The 14,979-nt window shown below is 42.2% G+C and overlaps 1 protein-coding gene across 4 annotated transcripts in view; it reads right to left on the bottom strand.

Moving 5' to 3' along the window:
- sgce (sarcoglycan, epsilon) overlaps positions 1-14,979 on the bottom strand; it is a 40,664-nt gene that overhangs the window by 10,844 nt on the left and 14,841 nt on the right. For all 4 annotated transcript variants that reach the window (XM_061882383.1, XM_061882384.1, XM_061882382.1 and 1 more), the window contains exons 4-5: positions 12,192-12,264; positions 8,013-8,211 (exon numbers count right to left, since the gene is read on the bottom strand). In XM_061882383.1, the coding sequence (XP_061738367.1) occupies positions 8,013-8,211; positions 12,192-12,264 (272 nt within the window). The remainder of the gene's footprint in view (positions 1-8,012; positions 8,212-12,191; positions 12,265-14,979) is intronic.

Here is a 14,979-nt window from a genome sequence, read left to right on the forward strand (position 1 = left end):
GGTTTCGGGCTTTCAGTCTTCCCTTTAGCTTTTGGCATAGCGGCAGATCGATGACGTCAGTGCCTCTTGTGTTTTAAACGGCAGTTACTTTAGCAACTTGCAGCACGTTTAACTTGGTTGTTCCAACAATGCGTACCTTGTGTTGTTCACAGATCAATTTGAGGGTTAGTCTGTCAACTTATAACACTCTGCGACGTTGGAAGCACTTTAAAACAGCTGTAAACTCGCCATAGTTTTTGGTTGCTAGGCAACCGCTTTGAGCTGCAGTAAGGCGCCGATGGCTTGAGGCAAACGTCTCATCCAACTTGCCTTATTTCAGCGTATCAGTGCCTCACAACTGACCAAAATGAGGTCAAGGATGCCAGGTGACTCTCCTGTGGCTGTGATCGCAAATCAGTGGTCAAAATCTTCAGAATAAACAAAAACTCCGGTAGCAAAAGCTGAGCCTTTTTTTTTGCGTCCTTTCTCATGAACAGGAAGTGAGATAAGCTCCTGACATATTTTTATATGTAGAAGAAAAGTTTTGTCATTTTATGTAATCCGAGCAATAACTTGAAGCAGTTTAATGTTGCACTTTGTGTAGAAATGTTGCACTTTATATGTAGAAAGTTTGTTAAGAAAGCAATTCTGAGCCTTATCTTATTTATAAACCCTGTTTCCATATGAGTTGGGAAAATGTGTTAGATGTAAATATAAACGGAATACAATGATTTGCAAATCATTTTCAACCCATATTCAGTTGAGTAAGCTATAAAGACAACATATTTGATGTTCAAACTGATAAAAAAAAAAAAATTATAAATATTCATTAACTTTAGAATTTGATGCCAGCAACACTGATAAAGTTGAGGAATGCTCATCAAACACTTATTTGGAAAATCTCACACGTGTGCAGGCTAATTGAGAACAGGTGGGTGCCATGATTGGGTATAAAAACATCCATCCATCCATCCCATTTATTTTCTACCGCTTATTCCCTTTGGGGTCGCGGGGGGCGCTGGTGCCTATCTCAGCTACAATCAGGCGGAAGGCGGCGTACACCCTGGACAAGTCGCCACCTCATCGCAGGGGTATAAAAACAGCTTCCCAAAAAATGTTTAGTCTTTCACAAGAAAGGATGGGGCGAGGTACACCCCTTTTTCCACAACTGCATGAGCAAATAGTCAAACAGTTTAAGAACAACGTTTGTCAAAGTGCAATTGCAAGAAATTTATGGATTTCAACATCTACGATCCATAATATCATCAGAAGATTCAGAGAAACCGGAAACCAACATTGAATGACCGTGACCTTCGATCCCTCAGACGGCACTGTATCAAAAACCGAAATCAATCTCTAAAGGATGTCACCACATGGGCTCAGGAACACTTCAGAAAACCACTGTCATTACATACAGTTTGTCGCTACATCTGTAAGTGCAAGTTAAAGCTCTACTATGCAAAGCGAGAGCCATTTAACAACAACATCCAGAAACACCGCCGGCTTCTCGGGCCCAAGATAATCTAAGATGGACTGATGCAAATGGAAAGGTGTTCTGTGGTCTGACGAGTCCAGATTTCAAATTGTTTTTGGAAATATTCGACATCGGGTCAACCAGACCAAAGGGGAAGCGAACCATCCAGACTGTTATCGACGCAAAGTTCCAAAGCCAGTATCTGTGATGCTATGGGGGTGCATTAGTCACAATCTATGATTTTTTAACAATTTATTCGTGTGATACAGCTGAAAATAAGTATTTGAACACCAACATTAATATTTGGTAGAGTAGCCTCTGTTTGCAATTACAGAGGTCAAACGTGTCCTGTAGTTTTTCACCAAGTTTGCAAAGACTGCAGGAGGAATTTTGGCCCACTCCTCCACACAGATCTTCTCTAGATCAGTCAAGGTTCTGGGCTGTCGCTGAGTAACACAGACTTTCAGCTCCTTCCAAAGATTTTCAATTGGATTTAGGTCTGGAGACTGGCTAGACCACTCCAGAACCTTGATATGGTTCTTACTAAGCCACTTCCTAGTTTTCCTGGCTGTGTGCTTTGGGTCATTGTCATGTTGGAAGATCCAGCCATGACTCATCTTCAATGATCTGATTGAGGGAAGGAGGTTTTAGGCCAAAATCTCACAATACATGGCTGCAATCATCCTCTCCTTAATACAGTCCAGCCCCAAAGCATTATGCTACCACCCCCACGCTTCACAGTACAGATGGTGTTCTTGGGATGGTACAGGAAACGTTTGACATCTGTAATTGCAAACATAGGCTACGCTACCAAATATTAATGTTGGTGTTCAAATTCTTATTTTCAGCTGTATCACACGAATAAATTGTAAAAAACCATACATTGTGATTTCTGGATTTTTCTTTTTAGGTTATCTCTCATACAGTGGACATGCACCTACCGTAAAAATTTCAGACCCCTCCATGATTTCTAAGTGGGAGAACTTGCAAAATAGCAGGGTGTAAAAGTACTTATACATACACTGAAATTCTTTTATCAAGTTGTATTTTTAATGAATAACAAACAGACACACAATATACTTTCTTGGCAAAATAATAAAAACTGTTTTGGGTTTTTAAGAGCTATATTTTATTTGGGTGTTAGAACGTTTATCTTCCATTTAAATTTGTAAAAGTTTAAAAATAAATTATTGATCAAGATCGATAAAATTGTACTGACAGAGTCAAATTTAGTGTTCACTTGGCTTCATTTACGGTTTATGTGACATTACACAAGCGCACTTCCTGTTGTAGACACCGCCGTTTGTTAAAGGTGTTAAAAAAATTATATATTCCTTCGAATAGAGAACGATCACTCGGTTCATCGAATTGAAAATCTTAGGAGCCCAGACAGTAATGTGTTTACATAGATTTAGATTGGGGTATGTTCTTTATTAACGGGTAAAAACGTTAATATATCTTGTATTCATGTCAATTTAAGCTAATTGGCTGGCGTTAGTCAGTCCGAGAGTTTATCAAAGTCTGGTTACCAATCACCGTATTTCCATCATTTCAATACTGACAGGCGGTAGTTTTACCCCGGTTTTGATTATAACCGTTTATCGTTACCTCCCTGGTAGAATGTAAATCACAGTGTGTTGTATAGATATACAAATAAATATCACCCAGTTATTCAATTCAGGAGGGTCGCAGAAACAAAATTTGGTCCCTTAGGGAAGTCATGAGAGAAAAATAAACCTTTATGCAGCTCTGCCTGACATTGATATTGTATTTTCTCTTTGTAACAGTTGCCTTGCCTCAGTAATGGCTGGCTAGGCCACTTTAATTATAAACGCCACGCCTCAAATAGGCCCATCAACAGTGTTCATTTTGACAGCATGATTTAATTTTGTTTGAAATTAATTTGAGGGATCAGACGAAGAGCAGCTCAAAGACCCTTTATGAAGAAGATATATCGAGGACCCAGATTTGCCTCGCCCAGACGCGAGTCACTGGGGCCTCCATCTGGAGCCAGGCCCAGAGGTGGAGCACGATGACGAGCGCCTGGTGGCCGGGCCTGTTTTCATGGTTGGTGCCAGACATAGCCCGAAGAGGCAAAGTGGGTCCCCCCTCCAATGGGCTCACCACCCATAGCAGGGGCCATAGACGTCAGGTGCGATGTGAGCTGGGCGGCAGTCGAAGGCACGGCACTTGGCGGTCCGATCCTTAGCTACATAAGCTAGCTCTCGGGACGTGGAACGTCACCTCACTGGGGGGGAAAGAGCCTGAAATAGTGCGCGAAATAGAGAATTTCCGGCTGGATTTAGTCGGACTCACTTCGACGTACATCAAGGGTTTTGGAACCATTTCTCTCGAGAGGGGCTGGACTCTTTTCCATTCTGGCGTTGCCGCCAGTGAGAGGCGACAGGCTGGGATGGAAATTCTCGTTTCCCACCGGCTCAAAGCCTGCATGTTGGAGTTCAACCCAGTGGACGAGAGGGTAGCCTCCTTCCGCCTTCGGGTGGGGAACGGGTCCTGACTGTTGTTTGTGCTTACGCACCAAACAACAGTTCAGAGTACCCACCCTTTTTTGGTACACTCGAGGGAGTACTGGAGAGTGCTCCCTCGGATGATTCCCTTGTTCTGCTGGGGGACTTCAACGCTAATGTTTGCAACGACAGTGAAACCTGGAGAGGCGTGATTGGGAAGAAAGAACCCGAGTGGTGTTTAGTTATTGGACTTTTGTGCTCTTCACAGATTGTCCATAACAAACACCATGTTCAAACATAAGGGTGTCCATACAGTATGTGCACGTGGCACCAGGACACCCTAGGCCGCAGTTGCATGATCGACTTTGTAGTTGTGTCATCGGATTGGCGGCCTCATCTTTTGGACACTCGGGTGAAGAGAGGGGCGGAGCTTACTACTGAACCACCTGGTGGTGAGTTGGCAGGGATGGTGGGGGAGGTTCCCGGACAGACCTGGCAGGCCCAAACGCATTGTGAGGGTTTGCTGGGAACGTCTGGCAGAGTCTCCTGTCAGAGAAAGTTTCAATTCCCACCTCCGGAAGAACTTTGAACATGTCACGAGGGAGGTGCTGGATAATGAATCAGAGTGGACCATGTTCCGCACCTCTATTGTCGAGGCAACTGATTGGAGCTGTGGCCAAAGGGAGTTGGAGCCTGTCGGTAATCCTAGACCCCGTTGGTGGACACCAGCGGTGAGGGATGTCGTCAAGCTGAATAAGGAGTCCTATCGGGTTCTTTTGACTCATAGGACTCCGGAAGCAGTGGACAGGTACCGACAGGCCAAGCGGTGTGCAGCTTCAGCAGTCGCGGAGGCAAAAACTCGAACATGGGAGGAGTTCGGGGAAGACATGGAAAACGACTTCCGGACGGTTTCGAAGCGATTCTGGACCACCATCCACCGCCTCAGGAAGGGGAAGCAGTATACTGTCAACACCGTGTATGGTGCGGATGGTGTTCTGCTGACCTCAACTGCGGATGTTGTGGATCGGTGGAAGGAATACTTCGAAGACCTCCTCAATCCAACGAACACGTCTTCCTATGAGGAAGCAGTGCCTGGGGAATCTGTGGTGGGCTCTCCTATTTCTGGGGCTGAAGTTGCTGAAGTAGTTAAAAAGCTCCTCGGTGGCAAGACCCCAGGGGTGGATGAGAGCCGCCCGGAGTTATTTGAGGCTCTTGGTTGACAAGACTCTGCAGCATCGCGTGGACATCGGGGGCGGTAACTTTGGATTGGCCAACCGGGGTGGTGGTCCCTCTCTTTAAGAAGGGAGACCGGAGGGTGTGTTCCAGCTCCCATGGGATCACACTCCTAAGCCTTCCCAGTAAGGTTTTTTCAGGTGTACTGGAGAGGAGGCTACGCCGGAGAGTCGAACCTCAGATTCAGGAGGAACAGTGTGGTTTTCGTCCTAGTCGTGGAACTGTGGAACTCGGCAGGGTTCTTGAGGGTGCATGGGAGTTTGCCCAACCAGTCTACATGTGCTTTGTGGACTTGGAGAAGGCATTCGACCGTGTCCCTCGGGAAGTTCTGTGGGGAGTGCTCAGAGAGTATGGGGTATCGGACTGTCTTATTGTGGCGGTCCGCTCCCTGTACGATCAGTGTCAGAGATTGGTCCGCATTGCCGGCAGTAAGTCGGACACATTTCCAGTGAGGGTTGGACTCAAACAAGGCTGTCCTTTGTCACCGATTCTGTTCATTACTTTTATGGACAGAATTTCTAGGCGCAGTCAGGGCTTTGAGGGGTTCCGGTTTGGTGGCTGCAGGATTATGTCTCTGCTTTTTGCAGATGATGTGGTCCTGATGGTTTCATCTGGCCGGGATCTTCAGCTCTCACCGGATCGGTTCACAGCCGAGTGTGAAGCAACCGGAATGAGAATCAGCACTTCCAAGTCTGAGTCCATGGTTCTCGCCCGGAAAAGGGTGGAGTGCCATCTCCGGGTTGGGGAGGAGACCCTGCCCCAAGTGGAGGAGTTGAAGTACCTAGGAGTCTTGTTCACGAGTGGGGGAAGAGTGGATCGTGAGGTCAACAGGCGGATCGGTGCGGCGTCTTCAGTAATGCGGACGTTGTACCGATCCGTTGTGGTGAAGAAGGAGCTAAACTGGAAGGCAAAGCTCTCAATTTACCGGTCGATCTACGTTCCCATCCTCACCTATGGTCATGAGCTTTGGGTCATGACCGAAAGGAAAAGATCATGGGTACAAGCGGCCGAAATTAGTTTAGATAGGGAGAGAAGCTCTGCCATCCGGGAGGGACTCAAAGTAAAGCCGCTGCTCCTCCACGTCGAGAGGAGCCAGATGAGGTGGTTCAGGCATCTGGTCAGGATGCCACCCGAACGCCTCCGTAGGGAGGTGTGTAGGGCATGTCCAACCGGTAAGAGGCCACAGGGAAGACCCAGGACACGTTGGGAAGACTATGTCTCCCGGCTGACCTGGGAACGCCTCGAGATCCCCCGGGAAGAGCTAGACGAAGTGGCTGGGGAGAGGGAAGTCTGGGCTTCCCTGCTTAGGCTGCTGCCACTGCGACCCGACCTGGGATAAGCGGAAGAAGATGGATGGATGGATGGATGGATGAAATTAATTTGTCAGACATTAGTTAGCCAAAGTGATTTAGTTTTAGTCGACTTGATCTCTCTCACCGACGAAAGCAACCCCTGGCGCCAGCTCTACGCCAAGAAGTGTTGTTTCGACACTTTTCAGTGAAGCTGGAGTGTTCTCTCCAAGGCACTAGCCTGGGCAAGGTGGTGGAGAATCAGCTGTTGCCTATGCAGCAGATCTGCCCTCTCCACACAGCTGATGGAGCCAAGGGAAAGGTAAAACGCGATACGTCTTGGCACCAGCGGCATTGCAGGAGTTACCGGACTGAAGACATGGTCAGACTGCCTTAGGGACTCCGGCTCCGGATTTGACGTCAGGGTTGACTCCCTTAGCCTTTGGTTATCCAAAACCTGCCCGCAAGGCAGCGGGAGACTCGTGGAGGGCGGGGACGTCTCTCCACCCGAGCAGGTCCATGTAGATCTGCCCACTGCCCAGTCGACTAAATTATTACGTATAAACAATAGTACATCTTTAAAGTTTCCTTATATCTACTTTATTTGGGCAACCTGCAAAGTATTTGTTTAATGCAAAAGTAGCACAATCTAATGGTCAGAAGTGATGCAGTTAGTATTTTTTCAATGTCAATATATATATTTTAGACATTTGTTCTATTTTTTTTTTATGTTTGTATTTCAGCAGCTTCATAAAGTTTGTTTACAAACTGTGTATTTGACTTTTCTCTGGTTTGGTTCATATTCAGAAAGTATCATTCTATAAAGGTTACAACTGGTACTAACAATGATATTTCGTTAAATGTAGCTGAACAAAGACATGAAAGGCTTACTGAAGTTGAGTACATGAACATATATATATATATATATATATATATATATATATATATATATATATATATATATATATATATATATATACATATATATATATATATATATATATATATATATATATATATATATATATATATACATATAGGGCTTCACGGTGGCAGAGGGGTTAGTGCATCTGCCTCACAATACAAAGGTCCTGCAGTCCTGGGTTCAAATCCAGGCTCGGGATCTTTCTGTGTGGAGTTTGCATGTTCTCCCCGTGAATGCGTGGGTTCCCTCCGGGTACTCCGGCTTCCTCCCACTTCCAAAGACATGCACCTGGGGATAGGTTGATTGGCAACACTAAATTGGCCCTAGTGTGTGAATGTGAGTGTGAATGTTGTCTGTCTATCTGTGTTGGCCCTGCGATGAGATGGCGACTTGTCCAGGGTGTACCCCGCCCTCCGCCCGATTGTAGCTGAGATAGGCGCCAGCACCCCCCGCGACTCCGAAAGGGAATAAGCGGTAGAAAATGGATGGATGGATGGATATATACATATATATATATATATATATATATATATATATATATATATATATATATATATAAGGAAATGCAGTAACATTCGGCATCACTCACCTGTCTGTAGTCATAGTAAAAATGGATTTTGCAGATAAAAAAAATCAATACTCACCCTTCCTTGAGGTTATTAATGGGCAACGGCACACGCCCACCGCGGTCTAATGCTGAAGTGATATTGATGGCGTTGAGGCGCTCAGGCTGCCATACGTTCTTCACAGCCCCCAAGAAGTCCCCCAGCACCTCACTTGCCAGCATCTCCTCAACGTTCATGTTTTTTATGTAAAACTCGGCCTGGTAGGGCAGCGGGAACTCTGTGGTGGTGATGAGAAGATAAGTGCATGCGTTCATCCAAAAAGCTCTTGTCATTATTCCTGACTACATATTTGACTCGTTCATGCTGGGCCAAATGGTTGATGGCATGGCTGCCTAGAGTGATGTCAAGCAGTGAGTAGGGGTTGCAATGTATGCGTGCACAGATGTGAGGTGCCAACAGCTGGTTCTCTGAAACATTGCCACATTTCAACATCATGAAATGATATTGTAATGTTGAATCTCATTTCATCACTATTCATAACTATCAACACCTGTTGCGTGTTTTCATGCAAAATCCATTAATTTGCTCCTCTGTTGTGTCATATCTTATACACCAGCAGATTGTGCTGTTCTGGAAGTACTGTTGCTGCAAAAGCCCACATAATATTATTACATAACAACTGATATAATTAGGGCAGACAAATAAGCTATAAACAATGCACCAAATGCAAAATAATAGAAAACAATGTTTAACATTCTGCTTCACACATTAGCAAAATGCATTCAAATAGTTATACAAATTTTAAACATGTGCTACTCATTGATGTATTCATCTTTTCAGATTTGAATTTAAAGTATTCTTGTTCCACATGATGTGAACGTGATAAACAATGATGTTGGTGTGTGTCTTTTTTAGTTATTGCTGGTTTCTGCATTACAGCAAAAAAGTGTAAATTTTTCTTGAAAATGACAGCCAAAAAGTGTTTCCTTTATGTAAAGATCTTGTATATAAACTGCAGTAAGGAAGACAAATGTAATTTTTCTTGAAAATGACAGCCAAAAAGTGTTTCTTTTATGTAAAGATCTTGTATATAAACCGCAGTAAGGCAGACAAGTGTAATTTTTCTTGAAAAAGACAGCCAAAAAGTGTTTCCTTTATGAAAAGACTGTGTACATCAGGGGTGCCCATTACGTCGATCGCGATCGACTTGTCGATCTCGGATGGTGTGTCAGTCGATCTCAAGCCAGGCATTAAAAAATATACATAAAATGAGCAATTCTCAATCATACCAAGACTTCACTTTCGTCAGTTGTTTGACATTCATCTTGTGAGATGATGCTGGCTGCTGCAAGCTCATATTTACGAAAAAAATCACTAACAGGGCGGACGCAGAGAAACACATTTTATTTCTAGAGACTCCGTACCTACTGTCAAAACTCTAAAGACCGACTGCACAGTTCCTGTCTTCACCATAAAAGACCTGTTTCATCCTACCTGTGCTAACAAAATAAGAGTCTCAGAAAGCTAGCGTGCACAAGCTAGCAAGCTACGGAGTTTGATGCCAATGTATTTCTCCCCCGCCCTCAGCGACCGCTTTCTCACTTGCTTGCCCACCTGCACTCTCACTGACGTCACTCACCTGCTGCCAGACATTAAAGGGCCACACACATATGCTACTCCATCCATCCATTTTTCTACCGCTTATTCCCTATCGGGGTCGCGGGGGGCGCTGGCGCCTATCTCAGCTACAATCGGGCGGAAGGCGGGGTACACCCTGGACAAGTCGCCACCTCATCGCAGGGCCAACACAGATAGACAGACAACATTCACACTCACATTCACACACTAGGGCCAATTTAGTGTTGCCAATCAACCTATCCCCAGGTGCATGTCTTTGGAAGTGGGAGGAAGCCGGAGTACCCGGAGGGAACCCACGCATTCATGGGGAGAACATGCAAACTCCACACAGAAAGATCCCGAGCCTGGATTTGAACCCAGGACTGCAGGACCTTCGTATTGTGAGGCAGATGCACTAACCCCTCTGCCACCGTGAAGCCCACATATGCTACTCTCATAACAAAGTGTTTAAAAACGAGTATGCAAGTTGGACAAATGAGATGCCAAATCCAACCACTTTCATGTGGTATTGGACAGAAAGGAGGACTTTTTTTTTTCCTCCATTTGAAAATGCGGACGTTATCAGCACCACTGTCTGATTCCAATCAATGCAAGTCATCAGAATCAAATACACCAACTTATATTCTTGTCTTCATGAAAGAAAGGAATCTATGTGTGTTAAACATGCTTGTATTATCATTAAACACCATTAACTTTTTAACAAAAATGTCTCTTTCATAAATAAATGAATATAAATTATAAATAGGAATGAGGTAGATCTCCTCGACTTGGTCAATTGAAAAGTAGCTCGCCTGCAGAAAAAGTGTGAGCGCCCCTGGTGTACATAAACCGCATTACAGCAAAAAAGTGTAAATTTGTCTTGAAAATGACTGCCAAAAAGTCTTTCCTTTAAGTAAAAATTGTGTATATAAACCACAGTAAGGCAGAAGTGTAATTTTTCTTGAAAATGACAGCCAAAAAGTGTTTCCTTTAGGTAAATACTGTGTATATAAAACCACAGTAAGGCAGAAAAGTGTAATTTTTCTTGAAAATGACAGCCAAAGTGCTTCCTTTATGTAAAGATTGTGTATATAAACCACAATAAGGTGGAAAAAGATCAATCGCGACAGAGTAGGGGTGATCGTGGAGTAAGCTGTGGAAAACGAGTGTTTCGCTTAAGAGGAGTAATGCAGATTTTAAGATACTATTAAAATAAACTTACTGTATTGAACCAATGGATCAATATTGTTTTAAAGTAGCAGGAAAATGGAAAAACAAGTTGACTCGATATGCATGATTGTGTTTCATTGTATCCATATCCAATTATATTTCCAATTTAACAAGTATGTGAAAATACCGTCAAAACATCACAAAATGCCATAATTTCCAACAGACATTTTAAATATTCCACTCCGAATGTCTTTAGCAATTTCCGTAGATTCAGGGTGGGATCACGTCACGATGTGAACACTTCTGAGGCGGTACGCCTCGGTTGGTAGAGTGAGTGGACGTGCCAGCAACTTGAGGGTTCCATGTTCGATCCCCGTTTCCGCCATCCTAGTCACTGCCATTGTGTCTTTGGGCAAGACACTTTACCCACCTGATCCCAGTGCCACCCACACTTGTTTAAATGTAACTTAGATATTGGGTTTCACCATGTAAAAGCGCTTTGAGTCAAAACCTGCCAACAATACTTTATATACATTTTGTGAGCTGAATAGAAATCACTTAGGATTTAGCCATAGAAGTTGTTCATTGTGACAATCAATTTATACCTGGTGATAGACGATGTCTTCAGGCAGCAACGTTTTCCTTTTAACCCTTTGTGGGGATTATGATTCATTCCTAATCTAAATGGGAAGATATGGACATCCCATCAATCATCATCGCAGTGAGAGCAGACACTAAGTAATTATTTTATTATGTTTATATTTCTTGTTTAGCACTTAGCAATACTGCTACATGATGCTTAGTGTTTGACTAAAGTTGCATCTGTTTAGCAGAGCTTCTAAAACTTGAAACTCATCTTCCTTATATTCAGGATCAAAAATAGAACTTTCTGGATCATCATTTCTCCCAAAGTAATCGTTGTTGTCTCCCACAAAGTCTGCATGAATTGCAATGTTGTTGTTGGGGAAGTGATCTGTGGTTCGTCACGGATCACATGACTGACTTGGTCATTAGCTCTCAAAATTACTCGGTAATCACTACAATGAGCTAATGCAACGAAACTTTGTTCTTATTTGTACTGTAAAGTTCAAATTTAAATGAAAATAAAAAGGAAGTCTAGTCTAAGTCTAATCTCAATGAGATTGATACTATTTTGATTATATCTATATACTCACAAACTTTGTAAGTCTTTCGATGTCATACATCACAAATGTATAGCTTCAATACAGAGGCAATTTCGTTTTCCAATCTCCTGCTACCTTAAAGTCCCTGAAATGAGCAGAATAGGATAGAACGGATGTGTTGTATGGTGTGTCTGCCCCAGAAATACACTAATTGATCCCTTGTCATTGACATATGTGATGAAACGGAATATCTTATCTTTAGAAGAGCCTATTACACCATTCCAGAAGTGTTTTAATTGGGGCTCTGCAGTTGAAGAGTACCTGTATGTGTGTAAGCGCCGCTTACCCTCAGTGGCCATGACATTTATGACCAAGTTGTGCCGTGCTGTCTCAAAAGTGCGTCGGTTATAGGCAGTAATCTGCAACACACAGAGGGGCGATGGTTTAAGCTCAGATCAGAAAAGCTTATTTGGCAGCACTTCTCTGGACAGGGCTGAGCTCGGTAGGCCTCTGTGCGCCCAGTCGGGACGTTGCGTGGTGGCGGCACATGCTAAGTCTTTTGCAAAAGGAATTTTATGTTACAGCTTACATAAAAGGCATGAACAATATAATGGCATTAAGCCTAATGAGCAAAAGCAGAACATTGTATCATGCGGCTAATGACAGCAAATCAGCTGAGCTCAGTAAACAGTGCCATATTCCCTCACATACAGTCGTGGGTTGGGGGATGTATTTACTCAACTGCAGAAGGGATCAGGCTTCTGTTATTAATCATCTACATATTTTCCTACCGACAAACAAGGTTGCTTGTCATACATATTACAATATAAGTCAAGACAAAAGGGTATACATTATATGAACTGATATAATTACAGTTAAAAAGAAGGTTTTATACTTGTTTTAAATGGATGACACGCTTTAAGATATTAAAAAACGGTGTCTATTTGCCTTGTATGTATGCCCTGGCACACGATTATCATTATTTCATGACCAAAGTAAAACATTTTTTACACTTTCATACTGAAATAAATACACCTACAACTTATTACCTAAAAATATAGAAAAAACTACCGGCAGCGAAAACATTAAGATCAATAAAGGAAAGAAGAAAGTGAATTCATGTTTTTATGAAGTAGGAACTTTTATGACAAGTGGTGTGTATAATATAGTCAGGACGTATCATGGATGCAAATGATTCTGGGTATTTGTTGTGTTGCGTTTATGTTGTGTTACTGTGAGGATATTCTCCCGAAATGTGTTTGTCATTCTTGTTTGGTGTGGCTTCACAGCGTGGCGCATATTAGTAAGAGTGTTAAAATTGTTTATATCACAACCATTAGTGTACTCTGTATCACCCAGTATGCCTTGCAGTCGTGTGCGTGTGTCAGTGGAAGCCACACATAACATTGCTGGACTTGCAAGTAAATTGTACATGTTGAAGAAGGCGTTAAAGGCAAAGGCTTCATAGCACGCCCTAATATTTATTATCTAGGTGACTGCCGGCAGAAATCCTTGAGAAGGTTTACGTCAACTAATGTCTTCTACGCTTTGTGACACGGGTCCAAAATGGCTCTTTGAACGGTAAAAGTTACCGATCTCTGAACCATGTATATCATATATTTCCAAATGGTTCAACCGCCACCCACCCGAATCTAATTAAAATCTATTTTTTTGTCATGTCACCCGCCCGACCCACGGTTTATCCGCGGACTCCGCGGATGAGACTGCAAACCGCGCATCTCTATATATATATATATATATATATATATATATATATATATATATATATATATATATATATATATATATATATATATATATATATATATATATATATATATGTAGGTGTGGGAAAAATCACAGGACTACTTCGTCTCTACAGAACTGTTTCATGAGGGGTTCCTCAATCATCAGGAGATTTTAATGGAAGCATTCACATACAATGGTTTATATAGGGCACAGAGTGGGTGGGTACAGGCAGGCGTAGGGGCGTGGTGATTGGCTCATGTGTTACCTAGGAGGTGTTTCCGTCTGTGGCGACATGTTGAAATGATTTCACTGCGCTTGTTGAGGGATGATAGATCTGGATGATATATAATAAACAGTTTCTCTTTTAAGCATAGGTTGCATCTTTTATTACCACTGTTGTAAGGTGTGCGGGATGCAAGAATTTGCCATGTTATTGAATATTCAACGTTATTGTCTTTAAGGTTCCAAATGTGCTTGCTGAGTTCTGTAAAATTCCGCAAAGCCTGGTTTCTAAATGAGGCGTTGTGATTATTCCATCTTGTTTTGAACGCTCCTTCGGTTAATCCTACGTACCCTGAGGTAACCCACGCTTTCACGGGGAGAACATGCAAACTCCACACAGAAAGATCCCGAGCCTGGGATTGAACCCAGGACTGCAGGACCTACGTTTTGTGAGGCAGACGCACTAACCCCTCTGCCACCGTGAAGCCCATATATATATATATATTATATATATATATGTATATATACATATATATATATATATATATATGTATATGTATATATATATATATATATATATATGTATATATATATATATATATATATACATACATATACATATATATATATATATATACATATATATATATATATACATATACATATACATATATATATATATATATATATATATATATATATATATATATATATATATATATATATATATATATATATATATATATTATATATACACATACAGTTGTGATCAAAATTATTCAACCCCCACACAATTTTGGTGTTTTAGCAAGGTGGACATTTATTCCGTATTTTGTTTATAGTCATATCAAATAAAGAAGTGTCAAATAGACAAATGCAACTTAAATTGTAACACTGTATTTTACAAAATACCAAAAAAGGACTTTTTCTTTATATCTCATTGACAAAATTATTCACCCCCTAGTTACATGCATCTTTAGTACTTAGTAGAACACCCTTTGGCAGTAATTACATCCTTCAAACGTGATACATAACCGGACACAAGTTTCTTGCAACGATCTACAGGTATTTTAGCCCATTCCTCTTGGGCAAAGCCTTCCAGTTCATTCATATTCTTGGGCTTGCGTGCTGCAACTGCCTTCTTCAAGTCCGACCACAAGTTT

The sequence above is a fragment of the Nerophis ophidion genome, linkage group LG21 (genome assembly GCF_033978795.1).
Source record: "Nerophis ophidion isolate RoL-2023_Sa linkage group LG21, RoL_Noph_v1.0, whole genome shotgun sequence".
NCBI classification, from domain to species: domain Eukaryota; kingdom Metazoa; phylum Chordata; class Actinopteri; order Syngnathiformes; family Syngnathidae; genus Nerophis; species Nerophis ophidion.